Source organism: Podarcis filfolensis (assembly GCF_964270895.1).
Source record: "Podarcis filfolensis genome assembly, chromosome: 4".
Taxonomy (NCBI): Eukaryota; Metazoa; Chordata; class Lepidosauria; order Squamata; family Lacertidae; genus Podarcis; species Podarcis filfolensis.
The window spans coordinates 40,986,664-41,005,044 of NC_139607.1; the positions used below are offsets into that span (position 1 = coordinate 40,986,664).

General features: G+C 50.0%; 1 protein-coding gene across 6 annotated transcripts in view; it reads right to left on the reverse strand.

The window, feature by feature from the left end:
- SH3KBP1 (SH3 domain containing kinase binding protein 1) overlaps window positions 1-13,948 on the reverse strand; it is a 147,278-nt gene extending 133,330 nt beyond the window's left edge. For 2 of the 6 annotated variants that reach the window (XM_083612326.1, XM_083612325.1), the window contains exon 1: window positions 12,566-13,484. Coding sequence is in view for 2 of the 6 variants with exons in the window: in XM_083612322.1 (XP_083468448.1) it covers window positions 12,566-12,569 (4 nt within the window). In the remaining 4 variants the exon portion in view is untranslated. Of the gene's footprint in view, window positions 1-12,565 lie in introns of all 6 variants that reach the window. The other 4 variants (XM_083612322.1, XM_083612320.1, XM_083612323.1 and 1 more) reach the window with 4 other exon arrangements.
- Window positions 13,949-18,381: the final 4,433 nt, after the last annotated feature.

An 18,381-nucleotide genomic window follows, 5' to 3' on the forward strand; every position in this document is an offset into this window, starting at 1 on the left:
TCAATTTCAGGAAGAGACCAAACTGAGGTTCCCAAATAATGTTTGCTGGCTTCATGTGTTTCTTTTGCTTGGAAATTGACTCAGTCACACAGCACTATTATACAGCACCCTCAAACAACTTTTCAGTCCCAACATTTCATGGCTTTCACCAAAAAAAGCTTCATTCCTTGGAAACACATAACTTTGCTTACAAAGCAACTTCTACGCCAAGCTAGCTTACAAGCAATCATAAAGAACATACAGAATACTGGTATTAAAGTTGACAAAATGGCCCAGAAAATGGAAAAAAATGAACCATTTTAATCTTAAACACATGTAATAGTTTTGGGTATTAGGCCACAAAGGCAAATGGAAATTATCACTGGTATTTTATGGCACTCTAGTGCAATATACTCCCAGCACTGTTTCTGACATTCTGACCCACAGAGAGACACACTTGCAGCAGGAAAAGGGGGTCTTAAGATACTCAAAATAATGTGGGTGCTCAAGAGAACCTAGCATGGAAACCAGTGATATGTCACAACTAAAAGCAAGAGACTGCAGAGATTTGCATTCAGTTGGTATTTTCAGGCTCTATGGAAGACTTTTGCTGAATTGTCAGGAGGGATATCAAGAGACCCTGGGTTGTTGCTCTTATTGTTTGGGTCATCCCTAGATAATACAGCTTGATTCTCATGGTTGTATTATCTGGATCTATTTTCAAAGCAGTGACATTATGTAGTTTATATCAACTCCCCCACTGGGGTACACTGCGATCTGGATTGTGAATATGTAGGGGCTTGTCTGACTTGCATCAGTCGCTTCAAACACAACTATCATTTGGTTCCTTCCTACCCTGCAATTTTAAGAAAACCATGTTGGTATTAAAGCAAACTCTTTAAAAAAATCTTTGTAAGGTTTTTAACCACAAGATGGTAGTTTAATATATCTCAGAGCCTTGAGGGTAAATTATTTTCTCCACTGAGTGAGTCCCTAATGGACAAAAATCAGCACTGTCGAGTTATCCAAGTGTTAAATGCTCCTATCCAGTAGCAAAGCAATAACAGCACACCAGACTGCACACTAGACACAAACCAGAGATGAGGGTTTATGCAACAGTGGGAAATTGGTTCTGTAATGTAAATTTAGTTTTAGAAGGGGAAAAAATTATGTAATATATACACACAAACCGACATGCTATGTGCATGACAAATAATTGGGTTTCTCAGTATTACAGGTTTCTCAAACTTGAACATAGATCAATGGTGTCCAGTACCCAATATAACTATGTGTTAAGAAACAACACAAACATTTGAATAATTTGTATTTATTTTGTTTTATGTGTCTCAACTTTGTATTTTCTATTATGCAGTCTGTCAATTTGCTTCATGTTCTGTATTATTTTCAGTTCGCTTCAAGACATGCCTCCCTCCTAGGTTCTCCATCAAAATATTTACTAGTCCACATTCTTTGCAACTGGATAAATGGTTATGGTTGTATTTACCATTAACAAAGGAATTCAAAATTTAAGGAACAATTTAAACCTTCTCTTTACTATAATAGATTATATATTCTGTAACTCACAATGACTGTGAAATAATAGGATAAATCCAAATCACTAGGATTTGAAATCACTAGGATTTCACATTTGAAAACCTTTTCCTTTAAAACAGGGATGGGGAGCTTGTTGCCCTCTAAGATGTTCCTGGACTACAATGCCCATCATCCTTGACCACTGGCCATGCTGGCTAAGGCTGATGGGAGTTGGAGCCCAGCAACATCAAGGGCCACCATTTCTCCATCCCTTTTTGGGACAGGGGGGAGAGTCTTAAATGACAAGTGTTTAGGTCTGTCATTGATGACTAACAATTTAGCAAGCTAAAAATCAATCCAGTTAAGGCCCATAGCTCAGAGGGAGAGCACATGTTTGAGAAGCAGGTAGTGTTATGTTACTGTGGTAGGGAGCAAAGGTTACTGTGGTAGGGAGGCAAACTGCAGTACTGTCTGCTACAGGCAAAGCAAATTGTGTCATGTAATGTGGACACACAGTACATTACATCCCTCCAAACAGTATGAAGATCATCCATATTAATAGGAGTGGATGAGGGCCTATAAGACAGGATGAAGGAACCTGTTAGCTCACACAAATATTTGGGATAATGGTTTGGATGCTAGTTAGGTAACCCCCGGCAGCAGCATCCCTTGGCCTCCCATCAGCAGAAGGAGGGAGCTGACTTTTACCAACTACTTTGCACCATGTGTCCCCAAATATTCTTCAGAAGGTTTAGACATCCTCCACAGCAGTATGAGAGGCGGCATGGAGTTCTGCAGGAGGAATTTGTGAAAACTGCCTTTTCCTCCTCTTCCTGCAGATCCACTGGATCTTGGTTCCATCTGTGAATAGGAGGAGTTTTTTCAGTCGCAGAAACCTATTTTGGATCTGCTCCAAATCATTGCATTTCAGGTAATGTTCACACTTCAAAAAAATGAAAATGTAAAACTAACAGTGACAGGTCACATAAGAGGCTGCATATGCAACTTGAAGCACCTTCAGACCCAACTGCCATGAAATATAACTGGTGCAGACACAGTAGCCAAGGCATTTCTTATTACAGTACTGTGGTACTTTGGTTCTCGAATGTAATCCATTCCAGAAGTCCGTTCAACTTCCGAAATGTTTGAAAACCAAGGCAAAGCTTCCAATTGGTGCAGGCACCCCTGAAACAATAGCCGACAGCCGCATCAGACGTTTGGCTTCCGAAAAACGGAACGCTTACTTTCGGGTTTTCGGTGTTTGGGAGCTGAAATGTTCGAGTACCAAGGCGTTCAACAACCAAGGTTCTGCTGTATATGTAATCTGCATTATACATCTTAACAACAGAATACAGATTTTCTTAGCACAGAAGCTGGGACTTTCTGGGTACAGAAGGCACATGCCTTGCATAATTTGAATGATATGGGGGAGGAATTGCTCTATGTGAGGTTGCCCCTGGGTCTGGTCCGGAGGCTCTAGCTGGTGCAAAACACAGCAGCTAGGTTGCTGATGGGGACAGAATATTGCAAGCACATAACCTGGGTGCTCAAAAGCTTGCACTGGCTGCCCATACGCTAACAGGCAAGGTTCAAGATTCTTGCACAAGGCTCTTAAGAACTTCGGTCCTGGATACCACAAGGACCAACTGATTCCTTCCTTACATCCCTGCCTGATAAATGACATCTTTTAGAGAGTCACAGGCAGTAGTGCCCCATGGCTTGGATACATGACTTGTGTCCACCAAGAGCCATGAGTTCAGTACCGCAGGAACTCCCTTCCAGTTGAAGTGAGACAGGCCCTGTCCCTGTTGAACAACTGAATACTTCTTTATTCCAGCATTTTAACTACTGTAAATTCTGATTTTATAGTTTGAAATGATTTTTATTTTCATTGTATTGAGTTACTTGCCCACAACTTAAGAGGCTATAGTATACAAGTGTCAGGGGTTCAGGAGCAGAGGGAACGGATGGCGAGGAATCGGAAGGAGAGGTTAGCGATGATAGCCGTCCGAGATCTCTAAGTCTGTCCAGCGAATCGGAGGATTCACAGAAAGGGGCTCCCGTGGGCAGAGCTGGGGGGTTACCAAGAGGGGCACCCCAGGAAGAAGGGACCAGAGGGGATTCAGAGAGCAGCAGCTGGAAATCCGGACCAGCTACTCCACCAGAGAGCAGCAGGGGGGAGGAGTTCCAGGCACCAGCGACAGGCAGCTCTCCGGCAGCAGCCACGCCTGCGTCAGAGAGCGAGGAAACGGTAGAGAGGAGGGTCGGAGACAGCGCGCGCGCGCCAAGTTCAAATGTACCAGAGGGAGGCGCAATGAGCAGCCCGGAAAGGGAGCCAGGTCCTAAAGCCCGCCGAAGGGAGGGGGAGGAATCCGAAGGGTCCGCATCCGAGGCATCCAGGAAGGAAGGAACCCCGGGGGGTGGTAGGACCCAGAGGCGAAAGGAGAGACGCAAAAGGTGGAGCAAGGCTAGGGTCTTGAACTGGTGTACAGGAGGCGGAGATTCAGATGGGACTTCGCCGATCTAGGGAATAGACGTAGAGACGCACGCTAAGATGTGGAAATGGAAATTATACTTCAATAAAGACTTTATTCCGTTCTACCGGCTAGCGTTGGTCCTTTGTGAGCCGGGACCTAGAGGCAGTCTCTGACAGTAAGTCCCATCTCCCAGAAGTTTTCATCAGTTCTCTTTGACTCAAGCGGCGTGTGGGGAGCGAAGCAGGGAGGAAAGAGGACTGGTGCCTTTGGAGCTCACAAAAGTCAAGCGACATGTCTACTGAAGAGCAAATTGCTTCCCTGCGAGAAGCGGTAACGCAGCTCAGCGCAGAGATAATCGCCTCCAGGAAAAGAGAGGATGAAGCGGCTGCTGCATGCCGAGATCTCCAAGCCAGGTTGGAAGTGCTTGCTAAGCAGGCACAAACGGGTTCCAGATCCGAGGGAATCGGGTTGGGAAGGACTGGAGGCAGCATTGTATCTCACTTTGATGGGAATTTGCAGCAGTACCCCAATTTCCGAGCAGACGTGCAGTTTGCGCTGAAACTGCTGGAGAAAGAGTTTAGAGATGAGCAAGAAAAAGTGGGGTTTATCTTGTCTCATTTGCATGGAGACGCGAAAGCATGTCTGCGCAATCTGTGGAGAGATATGGACCCAGCGCTCCAGAGTTCAGCTGCATTCATTAAAGCGATGGATTCTTGCTTTCTATCGAAAATAGACATTGACATTGCCCGTAAGGACATATTTGAGCTGAGACAAGGGAAAGCCAGCGTGAGGCAGTATCACTCCCGCTTTTTTGCATTGGTCAATGCCTTGGGGTGGGACAAGGATTCCCCCCCCGTTAGAGATCTTTATTGGGAAGGATTGAACCCCCAAATCAAGGATGAGATAGCGCGGGGGGAGAGACCCAAAAGCACCCAGGAGGTGGTGGACAGATCGCTTGCAGTGGGGGTGAGGCTGGAGGACCGCCCTTGGGACAGAGGAGAAGGGCGTTGGGGACGCACACCAGCCAGAGTGCCCTCCCTCTTGCCCAGGGATGTCGCGCGTGCGCAATCAACGCCTCCGCAAGCAGGGGGGGAGGAGCCAATGGAGATCGGCGGTGCTAGAGCTCAATCAGCCACCAGAGCCTTAACACCGGGAGCAGTCAAAACAAAGCAGCCTAGAGGGAACAGGAAGTGTTACATCTGTGACAGTTCGAAGCACATGGCGAAAGAGTGTCCCCAGAGGCTCCACAAGCACACTGCAGCTTCAATAACAGTAATGGGAGCAACTCAGCAAAGTGAACCACGGCAGGGAAACGGAAGCACTGGGGGCCAGCCAGGCGAGTCAGTGAAGAAGTCCCCAGAGATTTTGAAGCCCACGGATCCCCTCCCGCCCAAACCAGTGGTGCAGCTCACCGCATCGCTCCAGCTGCCCAGTGGTCTCACTTTAGAAGTGCCGATTACGATTGACTCTGGCAGTAATGCGGACTTTATCGCACTGGAATTCCTTCAACAACACAACATAGCGCTACTGCCAGCCACACTGCCCCTGAACGTGGTCACAGTGGATGGCAGGGAACTGCTAGGGGGGCAGGTGGTGCAGCAGACACCACCTATGGTGATGCAAATTGGGAATCACCGAGAAGTCATCAGCTTCAACGTCACCCAATTGTCGGACACGCCCATAGTGTTGGGCATGAGTTGGCTGGATAGGCACAGCCCGGCATTAGCGTGGTACCAGCGGCAATTGACCTTCTGCTCTTCCTACTGCGCAGCGCACTGCATCCAGACCTGCCAGGAAGGAGAGGGGCGAGAGGATGCACCGCAGCTACACCTAGGCATGGTGCAAGCGGTGCCCAACAAGTACAAGGAGTTTTTGGAGGTCTTCTGCGAGAAGGAGGCGGACAAACTGCCCCCCCACAGACCCTATGACTGCAAGATTGATCTCCTGCCGGGGGCAACGCTGCCAACAGGGAAACTGTATTCCATGTCTGAGGACGAACTGCAGGAACTTAGGGAGTTCATAGACCACAATTTGAAGCGCGGGTTCATTCGGGAGTCGAAAGCTGTAGGGGGCAGCCCAGTATTCTTTGTGAAGAAGCGAGACACGCCCCAGAAGAGGCTTGTAGTTGACTTTCGAATTTTGAACTCGAAAACCAAGCCCTCGTCCTTCCCCATGCCCAAAATAGACGACCTGCTCGCGACGGTAAGGAAAGGACGCGTTTTCACCAAGTTGGATCTGCGAGGCGCGTACAACCTGATTCGTGTGCGGGAGGGCGACGAGTGGAAGACGGCCATGTTCACACCACTGGGCACCTACGAATACAGAGTTATGCCTTTCGGATTACAAAATGGCTCTCACTGTTTTCAAGCCTTTATGCATCACGTGTTGGCGGGACTCCTTTACAAGAAATGCGTATGCTTCCTGGACGACATCCTGATATTTTCTGAGTCGCGAGAAGCGCACGAGAGGGATGTCAGGGAAGTTCTGCGGAGACTAAAGGAGCACAGGCTGTACGCCAAGCTGGAGAAGTGCCAGTTCGACGTGACGGAGGTGGATTTCCTGGGCTATAAACTGTCGGACAAGGGGCTCGCCATGGACAGCGCCAAGGTTCGCTCAGTATTGGACTGGAAAAGCCCGCGCAATAGGAAGGAAGTCCAGCGGTTTGTCGGCTTTGCCAACTTTTATCGCAAGTTCATCAAGGGGTTCGCTATGCAAACGGCGGCCATCACCGACACGCTCAGCTCCAAGAAGAAGAAGTTTATCTGGACGGAGGAGGCGGAGCAGTCCTTTCAGAAACTCAAGCGTCTCTTCGCTTCCGAGGAGCAGCTGCTGCATGTAAATCCCAGCAGACCGATGAGGGTGGAGACGGACGCCTCAGACAGAGCCGTGGGAGCTGTACTGTTGCAACAAGACCAGCAGGGGGACTGGAGGCCGTGCGCCTTCTACTCAAGGAAGCTCAGCAAGTCGGAGCAGAATTACACCATCTGGGACAGGGAGTTGCTAGCCATCCATGCAGCGTTCAAAGCGTGGCGGCACTTCCTTATCGGAGCCAGGCACACAGTGCAGGTCCGCACGGACCACAAGAATCTAGAGTACTGGCGCACGGCGAGGTTCCTGAATCAGAGGCACATTAGATGGGCAGAGTTCTTCGCGGACTTCGACTTCAAAATAGAGTACATCCCGGGTGACAACAACATCATGGCGGATGCCTTGTCCAGAAAGCCGCAATACCTCGAGGAGGAGGCACCGTCGGCAGCCAAGCACATTTTCGCACCGGAAGCGTGGGCTTGCACCTCGGCGACCGTGGATCTGGACGCCGTACGTCGAGCGTTGCGGGAGGACCCCTTCGCGCTAGCCAAGATGGAGGAGGTGCACAAGGGCACGGTGAGGGACGACGAGTTCCAGATCAGAGACGGTTTGCTCATCCGCAAGGGAGCACTCTACGTGCCGGGGAATGACCTCCGCGCGAGGGTGCTGCAGCAGCTACACGACGCCCCCACTGCCGGGCACTTTGGCAGAGAAAAGACTGTAGAACTAGTGACCAGAGACTTTTGGTGGCCCAAGATGCGGGGGGAAGTAGCGGATTACGTCTCGAGATGCGACACCTGCCAAAGGGCCAAGTCAGTGCACAAACCGCCGGCGGGATTGCTGGAACCGTTGCAGACGCCGTCTGAGCCGTGGGAACGGGTGGCCCTGGACTTTGTCACGGATCTGCCCGGTTCGAGGGGAAAGACGGCAGTGCTTGTGGTGGTGGACATGTTTACCAAGATGGCACACTTCATTCCGTGTGCGAAGGTGGCCACGGCAGAACAGACCGCCAAACTGTTCATAGACCACGTGTTTAAGGTCCACGGTCTGCCACGATCTATTCTATCCGACCGGGGGCGGCAGTTCATCTCGAACTTCTGGCAAAAGTTGATGGGCATCCTGAACGTCAAGATCAATCTAGCGTCGGCGAGACACCCGCAGACCAACGGACAAGCGGAGAGGGTCAACGCCATCATGCAGCAGTACCTGAGATGCTACGCCAATCAGCAGCCTAACACGTGGGTGGACTACCTGCCCCTCGCAGAGTTCGCTTACAACAATACGAAGCACGTGTCGACGGGGGTGACGCCGTTCTTCGCCAACAACGGGAGGCATCCCAGAACCTTCCCAGGTTTAGAGAGAGTGGGGGAGGGGGAGCCGCAGGCAGCGGAAGAATTAGCGTCAGAGTTGCAGGAAGTCCACGAACAGCTTAGGAGGCAGTTGGAACTGGCAAAGCACGCATACAAACTGCAGGCTGACAGACACAGGAGAGTAGGGGAAGACATACAGGTGGGAGACTGGGTTTGGTTAGCAGCGCAAGCAGTGCCGACCAGATCGTTGGCCAAGAAGAAGCTAGGGCATAAGCAGCTAGGGCCTTACCAAGTCCAGGCACAGGTCAATCCAGTGGCTTTCCGGTTAGCGCTTCCGGAGGGTTCCAGAATGCATCCGGTCTTCCATAGATCGGTGCTCACGCCCTACAAAGCACCGCATAGATTTCACGAGCCAGGCACAGCACTAGATCCGCCCAGAGAAGGACCCAGGGAAAGGGGGTCGCCAAGAGGGGAGCGCATCAACGAAGTCACAGAGATTTTAGACTCGAGATGGGGGGAAGAGGGAGTAGAATACCTTCTTGCCAGAGAGGATACCCCGGCCAGCGCCAACAGTTGGGTGCCGGGCTATGCCTTGGACGAGCCTCTTCTCAAGGAAGAGTTCCATGCCATTTTCCCACACAGGCCCATGCCAGCTGAGTATTTCGATGACTGGCTCTTCACACCCACACTTTCAGGCAGCACGTTCCAGGGGTTCGACTCGGACGAGGAGACGGCACCACACATACGCTCTCCGGAAGGTTCACCCTCGGGTTCTGCCTCAGACCGCTCCTATTGGTGGGATAATCAACCAGAGGAGCAGTGGCGCAGGAAGTGGTTGGGGGGTCCCTGGCAGGCATCACCCTCAGAGGGGGACGGGGGAGAGATGGACATGGACGTGTTGGGGGAGGACGTGGGATTTGAACACGAAGGCAGGGAGATGGAAGCAGAGGAGATCGACGTCGACGAGCGCACGGAGGACGAGCCAGACCTGCCCGATGTGATGTACGACACGAGGGAAGAACTGTATCCGGCACTCACCCTTGCCACGACGGAGCACCCAGAACCCACACCGGAAGGAGGGGAGGGGGGAAGGGGGGGCTTCGAGGGGGGGATGGATGTCAGGGGTTCAGGAGCAGAGGGAACGGATGGCGAGGAATCGGAAGGAGAGGTTAGCGATGATAGCCGTCCGAGATCTCTAAGTCTGTCCAGCGAATCGGAGGATTCACAGAAAGGGGCTCCCGTGGGCAGAGCTGGGGGGTTACCAAGAGGGGCACCCCAGGAAGAAGGGACCAGAGGGGATTCAGAGAGCAGCAGCTGGAAATCCGGACCAGCTACTCCACCAGAGAGCAGCAGGGGGGAGGAGTTCCAGGCACCAGCGACAGGCAGCTCTCCGGCAGCAGCCACGCCTGCGTCAGAGAGCGAGGAAACGGTAGAGAGGAGGGTCGGAGACAGCGCGCGCGCGCCAAGTTCAAATGTACCAGAGGGAGGCGCAATGAGCAGCCCGGAAAGGGAGCCAGGTCCTAAAGCCCGCCGAAGGGAGGGGGAGGAATCCGAAGGGTCCGCATCCGAGGCATCCAGGAAGGAAGGAACCCCGGGGGGTGGTAGGACCCAGAGGCGAAAGGAGAGACGCAAAAGGTGGAGCAAGGCTAGGGTCTTGAACTGGTGTACAGGAGGCGGAGATTCAGATGGGACTTCGCCGATCTAGGGAATAGACGTAGAGACGCACGCTAAGATGTGGAAATGGAAATTATACTTCAATAAAGACTTTATTCCGTTCTACCGGCTAGCGTTGGTCCTTTGTGAGCCGGGACCTAGAGGCAGTCTCTGACAACAAGCAATATTGTAATATATATATATATATATATATATAATATATATATATATATATATATCAATACCCTCCAACAATCACTACAAAAAGTCACTATCAATGCCAAAATGTGTACAGAGCAAACCATTAATTTCTCAAGAACCATACTGAGGTATAAACAAACTCTGGATCAAGATCTGAAGCTTATTCTAAAATGTTGCAGGTGACAATCACATCCCTATCTCCAGTAACAGATTTGGCAACACCAGCTCTAAAGAAAATGTTTCTTTTTTGGTTAAGTCTCTGAACATCTATATCAGAATCTACATACAGAAAGAAATGTACAAAAAAAATTGTCTGAGAAACTAAGTTCCCCTAAAATATCAATATACTGAAGCAAAATATTGCATGATCTTTCTCAATTTAAATTTGACGGGTAGCAGAATTGAATCAAGATATGGATGAATGAGCAAAATACATGTACACACCAAGTTGTATATTAAAGTTTAATGTCAGGGTGACCAGCACAATCCTTCTACCCTTGAATACTGGAACATCAGAAGCATTGAATGGTGAATTAAATATAGCATTTGAACTCAGATCAGTGCATCTGAATGCAATACCAACATACTGAATGAACTTCATTATATTACAGCAGTAACTGAAGCTCAGCAGTGAAAAACTGGTTCAAATCATGTGACCCACACAGGAACTACAGTTGCAAATCCCTACTTAAATAGTTGGCCAGCTCAAAAGCTTGCTCAGTCATCAACAAGGAATGACTTCCCCCCCACCCAAAAACCCTTCCATATTCATGTACTGACTGTAAAATGCCCAAACTCCTCTCATTTTATTCCTTCCAGCCTGCTGCCTTCTAAACATATATTGCATACAACAAGTGGGGTTTTTTATGTTCTAAAAAAACTATGTGACACTATAGGGTGGCTATGGCAGAAGAGCTCAACACCCCACTTTCCAAAAGCGTGAATGCTTGCAACAGAGAGCACATTGTATTTATGACAAACACATGGTGGAAGCGTGAATGTAGCCCCTTCTTCAGGCAGAAACAGGCCGCTTGCCCTTCAGATTGCTAGTGCCTGGCACGGCTGCCTCTCCAGAGCCCCTGACAGCGATATAAATGGATGATTCATTCCCTAACTCTCGCTGACATGCGACACAAGAGATTCCTCGCAAACCTATTGGGCTTTTCTATCTCCATGATGAACTCCCTACTACGCTCAACGTTTTAATTTTTGTTTGTTGCTGCTCTCTTTCCTGAAAAGCCATGTTCTAACATCAGGCATACCTTTTGGCTTTCCAATTAGAAGTTTTTTAACAAAACAAAATAAGAGCGAGGGAGTGGAGGGAGGACATTTCAGAGAACTGATGCTCAATGGACCCACCGTATTAATACGGAACGATCCCTCCATCCCTCCTCTGTGGTGCTGCGGCAAACAACATCTGGTAACCCTAGACTGCCCTTTCCTTTGATGGATGGCTGCCAGGATCGATGAGGCTCGCCAGCCGCAGCCTCTTCCAAAAGCCGGCCACACCTCCAGGTCTGAGAGCTGCCCCTAGAGTCCGGCGTAGAGAGCTGCACACAGGTAAGCCAGCGGGGCTACACAGCAGAGCCTCGGGTTGCTCATCATGGACTATGAGGCGTCTCCAAGGGAAGGGAGGAGAGATGCTGTGCAAAGCTGCCAACCAGGCATTTCGGGCGGTGCGGGGAGGGGCAAGGGGGCTGGAGAAAGGGAGAGACTCTCTTCCCCTCCCTCGAAAAAATGTCAAAGGCACAGCACGCCCCTCCGATTTCCTGTCAGGCAGCGAGGGCTGATTTTTGCATCGGCCTTCTCTCTCTCTCTCTCTCTCTCTCTCTCTCTCTCTCACACACACACACACACACACACACACAAAATACAGAGGCAGAAGAAGTGGAAACAGGCTCTCCTCCCACCCCTCTTTATCTTATCTCCACTTCATCCGTCTCGGGCCCCCAGGCGCCCTTCTCCCGTCTCTCACATTACAGCTGGCCACGCAGGGTCGTGCACAGGGCGGCACCACAGGAGAGCGAAGGGCTGTGTGTGTGTGTGTGTTCTTTAACACACATATTTTGCCCGCGCATGGCAAGGTGCCGCCGTGCTGTTTTTGTTTTGGTTCGGGTTTTTGTTTTATTTTTGGCCTTCTTTCATTCACACGGTTCCGGTTACATCTCGCCACATGCGCGACGCGAAGAGAGTCAACACCGAGGGAGGGAGGGAGGGGCAAGCGAAGAGTTAAAGGTCTCCGAAGGGAATAAGGCAGGATGCTCCCCTGCACCGAAACGCGCGACACCCAGAAAAGAAACATTGGGGGGGGCACACCCTCGCGGTTCGCCGACCTAGCTCGCGATGTGTGGTTGCTAGCATTGCTGCTATTCAAAATATAATGCAATGCAATGAGGCTTTCCCTGCAGGCTTGGTTCAGAGGGCAGAGCCTGGCTGCCTCGGCCTGCTAGCGACGTCGAGGGGCTCGTGCAAGGTTGGTCTCTACAATGAGCCACGCAGCAAGTCTCCTTTGGCCAAGAGAGAGAGGAGGCGGGAGGGGAGGGTTAGGCGCAGGCACGAGCACTCCCGCGCACTCCCAGCCCAGCCGGTGTCGTCCACACTCACCCATTGATGTCGCGTTGGGGCTCCGCCAGACAGGCTGAAAGTTTTGAGGTGGCTGCAGGTCTGGCAGGGAGAGGAGACGAGCCAGGCGGCGCCGTGCAGATGACGGGAAGCTGCCCTCCTCTCCTCCTCCTCCGCCCGTTGTAGCTGCTGCTGCTTCTTCGTGGCTTCCTCTCGGCTAGTCAGTGCCCGTTGCAAGAAGAACAGAGAAGCTGCATCTTATTTCCTGCTCCGAAAAGCTTCCCCCGCAAGCGAGAAAAAATGAAAAAATAAAAAGGCTTTTCCTGGCGTCAAAAAAGAGGAAGGGGTGGGGCGGCGAAGAAGAGAACCACGAAGCGAAGCACCTGACACGCCACCTGCAAATCTGAGGGATGCGCGGAGAGGAGCGGGCGAAGGCAGCCGAATTCTACCTGGGGCTGCGAGAGAGAGAGAGAGAGCCGAGTGTGCGCGTGTGGATGTGGTTGCGCGCGCCCGCGCGCGCCAGGGCGGGAACAAGAGCGGAGGGGGAGGCGGTGGCGGTTCTCGGGAAGGGAATGGGGAGGCTGAGGGGTGGCGGCAGCGGCGACGTCGCCCTTTCCCAGGACAACCGAGGCGGCAGCGGCAGGCGCTACTGCAAAACGGGCTCGCTTCGCTTAGCGGGCTGGCGCCGGTTTCACCACAACGTCGAGATAACCGCTAGCGAGAAGGGAAAGTGTCGCGAGAACGCGCCGCGGCGGCCTCGGCGCACCGCCTTTGGACGAGCAGCGGCGGCAGCTGCCTGGAGAAAACCGGACACGCGTCGCCCGCTGAGGGGCGGTGGGCATGCAGGGCCACAGGGCGAGCTTCGTGGGGCCTAATCTCCCTTCCAACAATCATACAGGGATAGTAGTAATAATCATCATCGTAGGAAAGAGGGAGGCGCTTGTTGTGGAGCCCCCTGTATGCAATGCGTGGCGACCCACGCGCCCGGCAGAAACCTCCCTTGCGGGGCGCGGCGCTTTGCGCGCCTGCAGGGTGGAAATGGGGTTGGGGAGGCGCCCTTGGAGCAGGCTGTCCGGCGCGGGGAGAAGCCCAGTGCAGTCCCGGGAGGGGGACTGCCTCGTTCACGGAGACGCGGGTGCTTTTCAGGCGCCGGCCACTTCTCCCACAACACTGGCCGCGTGTCCCGCCACACCCACAAAAAACCGCCTCGCGCGGTGTAAGAGGCGCCCGGGGGCGGGATCCTGCCAACCGGGGCAGAATTGGGTTTCCTGGCAAAAGGACGGGGTTTCAAAGCCAAAGCAGCGCGCGCACAGCCACACGGCACGCCGGAGCAGATGAGTGCCGGCGGGGGAAGCAAGGGGGACTGCGGAGTGTTTTTTAAAATGCCTGTGCCTACAGTGCGACAATTATTCTTAGGCTATGTGCATGGCAGGAACGGGTCTGTGACATCCTGTTTTCAAGGCCGCCATGAGGAGGAGACAAGAAAAGCAGATTTAAATGGAGGAGGGGCAACATTCTTAAGATTTATTCAAAATTTAAATGGCAAGAAGAGCTGAGTATTTTAAAGGGGCATAGCTCAGTTGTAGAACACATGTTCTGCGTGCAGAAGGTTCAGCCCTTGACAATAATATGTGACGGCATCTTGAATGAATAGAATATTGTAAGAGCCAACCTTTCAGCTTTGTCAGTTAAACGAGGTTGAGTTCAGTTGATGGGTGTTGTACATAGATGTGTGTTTACTTATTAATAAAATACCTCCTGATCTTAATTATGACATTAATCTGGATCTAGATGCACTTCTCAACTCCTGGAAAAGGACCAGGCAGTGGGTGATATGAAAGACCTCTGCTGGAGTCCCCAAAATGCTATGGCAAGTAGTAAACAGGACTGTGATTCGTGGAACTGGATCAAACACTGTTTGCTTAAATGAGTCATACCTGCTTGAAAACGTAGGAGAACAGATTAGAGCTGCTGATTCCTTCATGCAAATATTGCACTATAGTTGAGTGTATCTAGAAAATTTTATCTCCATGAAGCCCAATAAATTTTGCTGGAGTTCATGATCATTTGTGGACATAGCATGCACCACTACAACACTTGTGTATTTTCCATATGTGTGCATGCAGAACACACAGTGATGTTGCTTAAAGTCACATCCCATGACATTTACACACTGGAAGAAAAGCCTCACAATTAGGAATTTGGCAGCAGTAATATAGAGGAGCCATAACACACATTCTCTCTGCCTCAATACCAAATGCTGATGATGGAATAGGTAAATGCTCTGCTCTTTTTAATTTCTCAAAGGCGTTTGGCTGGCTACTGCTGCAAACCAGGTGCTGGACTAGATGGGAGATTATTGGCCAGGATCACAAACTGAATAAGTATAAGTCAGAGGTTGGGTCTGAACCCCGAATACCAAACGTGCAAGCCACTTATTTCAACCCATCGTTTTCTGCTCTAAAAGAGGTCCATTTCACAAGAAGAACACTGGTGACACTAGAAGACATACAACTTGTCTCAGAACCCAAGTGCCAAGATGACGGACGTTTGATCCTCATCGCATAAAAGTACTCCTTTGAATGCAGTTTCTCTCTTTAAAGACCTTCCCGGGGGCGGGGACCCCTCAACTCTTAACACACAAATCCTCTCATCCTACATTCAACTACACATACACACACCATCCCCAAACACATCAAGCCTCACACAGAAAACACAGACCCCCTCTCCTCACTTTCCCATTATACCGTGTTGATTTTTAAATTTAATATAGAGAGTACAATTCACTTCCAGATATGGTGGGGTCTGACTGTTTGACGAGGTAGCTGGTTTCTTTTGCCCCTTTCCAAACCCAAACGCAGACAAAGCCAACCACACACATTTAAAATGCCTCAGCGGCTCCAGGGAGGAAGGGAAATTACCTTGCTTCCCTTCTGCCCTGAGTCAGATGCAGTGGTCAGTTTGGATACATGGGGCACTGCCCCACCAACCTCAGACTGCTTTCAACTGGCCCTCACCTCCCTGCCTTCTTACAGCCAGCCCAAGGGGTGACACTACCTGTCAGCTTCCTCTCACATAGTTTCTGTTTTATCCCTGTAAAACTCCGCAGTGAGGAGCATGGGGACAGAACTAGAATGAGTTGGCTCTGCCTGCCATTGGCTCTGGCTCCATCTGCCGTTGGCCTCCCTGCCTCCCAACCTGCCAGTCCCTGTGGGCACCAGCTCATTTGGAGTGGTGCAAGGGCTAGGCTCTCCAACTGCAGAATCCCAGCTTTTCACATGTGGCCAGCTGGGATAGCGCGGTTAAGCCTGGTCCCCATGCTGCTGCAAGCAATGTAAGAAGCAGCAAAACCCTTGCCACCTCATAATGGGGCTGGGGGTGGTGGTTTCCTAGCCAGGGCTAGGCTATATCTGGGCCATGCCTCAATATGGGTCTGGCTACAATTTATAAAATAATCTGAAGGTGCAAGGTGGAAGGGTGGGGAAGAAAAGCAGCAGGTACCTTTGTTCTCATTGTTGCTGCTGTGACAAAGAGTCCTGATTGCTGGTTAATAGCAAGGCAAGAAGCTGGCAACTTGTGCATCTTTTCTGTTGTTACTGGTGTGTCTATTATAACAGAAAGTGAGGAAGATCTATGATTTGCAAAGACTCTGAAAGCAGAGGAAATTAATGTGGATCACCCTGAGCCTTTTTTTTTTAGTGTGAGGTGGCCCTCTAGAGGACACAAAGACACATTGCACACTGTACAGTGAGAAGGGAGTTGGGCTGTGTTAATTACATCAGTGCAAGATGTCCATGAGGAAATCACACTGTATTTCCAAAGCAAAGGACACACTGACTTCTTACAGACTTTTAAGGAATACTACTGGAGGCAGAGCTTATCCCATCACTATTGCTTCTAAGTCCAAGAAGTAAGTTTTTCCTTATCAAGCACTATTTCCAAATGAAGTTCTTTTCTTTCTCCCATACATAGTTAATCACTTCTATAGGGAAAAAGTGAATCATAGAATCATAGAGTTGAAAGGGATCCCGAGGGTCACCTAGTCCAACACCTTGCAATGCAGGAATCTCAACTAACACATATATGAGGGGTGGCCATCCAACCTCTGCCTAAAACCTTCTGCTTAAAAGGAAGGAGAGTTTACCACCTTCTGAGAGAAACTCTTCCAATGTTGAACAGCTCTTACTGATGTTTAGTAGGAATCTTGTATTTTGTAACTTGAATCCTTTCGTTTGGGTCCTAGGCTCTGAAACTGGAGAAAACAAGCTTGCTCCATCCTCCATGTGACAGTCCTTTAGATAGTCGAAGATGGGTAAACATACCCCATTCCCTCAACTGTTCCTTGTTTTCCAGACCCTTGATCATCATGGTCACCCTCCTCTGCACACGTTCCAGCTTGCAAATATCCTCTTTAAATTGTAGTGCCCAGAACTATATACAGTACTCCAGGTGGGGGTCTGATTAAGGCAGAACAGAACAGGGCTACTCCCGTTCTAAGCGATGACAAATCTAGACAGCATCTTAAAAAGCAGAGACATCACCTTGCCAACAAAGGTCCGTATAGTTAAAGCTATGGTTTTCCCAGCAGTGATGTATGGAAGTGAGAGCTGGACCATAAAGAAGGCTGATCGCCGAAGAATTGATGCTTTTGAATTATGGTGCTGGAGGAGACTCTTGAAAGTCCCATGGACTGCAAGAAGATCAAACCTATCCATTCTGAAGGAAATCAGCCCTGAGTGCTCACTGGAAGGACAGATCCTGAAGCTGAGGCTCCAATACTTTGGCCACCTCATGAGAAGACTCCCTGGGAAAGACCCTGATGTTGGGAAAGATAGAGGGCACAAGGAGAAGGGGATGACAGAGGACGAGATGGTTGGACAGTGTTCTCGAAGCTACCAACATGAGTTTGACCAAACTTCAGGAGGCAGTGGAAGACAGGAGTGCCTGGCACGCTTTGGTCCATGGGGTCACGAAGAGTCGGACACGACAAAATGACTAAACAACAGAACGGGACTATGAGTTCCCTTGATTGGGACTCTTAATTCCATTGCTGCAGACTAGAACAGTATTAGCTTTTTCTTTTTTGCTGCTACATCACACTGTTGACTCATGTTAATCTTGTGGTCTACTAAGACCCCTAGATCCTTTACACATGTACTACTGGCAAGCCAGATGTCCCCTGTCATATATTTGTGCCACTTGTTCTTCCTGCCTAAGTGTAGAACCTTACATTTGCAGAAGTGTGGTGTAACCAAACTAGAAGCAGCAGCAAGCAAACTGGTACTTAGCTTACATCTCCCTGTATACATAAAAATATCATGCTGTCATCACATAGCCCCCAGTGGAGGATTTGGAGTGTTGCATCACAATCCTGGATTTGCATGGAGTCAGGATGAGGAAGGGGAGCAAAAGAGTAGACCAGTTATAACGGCCATGGCATGAGAGTGAGGAAGAACGGACTTTGACAGGTGAAAAGTGGTGGCTTAAAACAACAGGTGTTTGAGTAAAGAAAGCATTCATACAGTGGAATACTTGAGGGCTCCACATCTTTGGAAGGCAACTGAAAGCAGGAAAAATTGTGATTGTAAACAATGGCAGAGGCTTCAGTAGAGTGATCACTGAGGGGTGGACAGTGGTAGTTTAAAAAAAGATTTGAGTACAGTGAGAAGGGAGCTGGGAAAGGTTCTGCTGTGCGAATTTCTTGGTGTTTGCTTCTGTGTTATGCCCCTCTCTATTTATCCTTGCTTGTTTCCTATAAAAAGGCAACCCCTCAGAACCCTGCTTCCCCTGCTTTACTCAAATCTCTGTCATTGTTTAAAAGTGCCAGTCCCAGGAGAGCACACCTCAGATACAGAGTT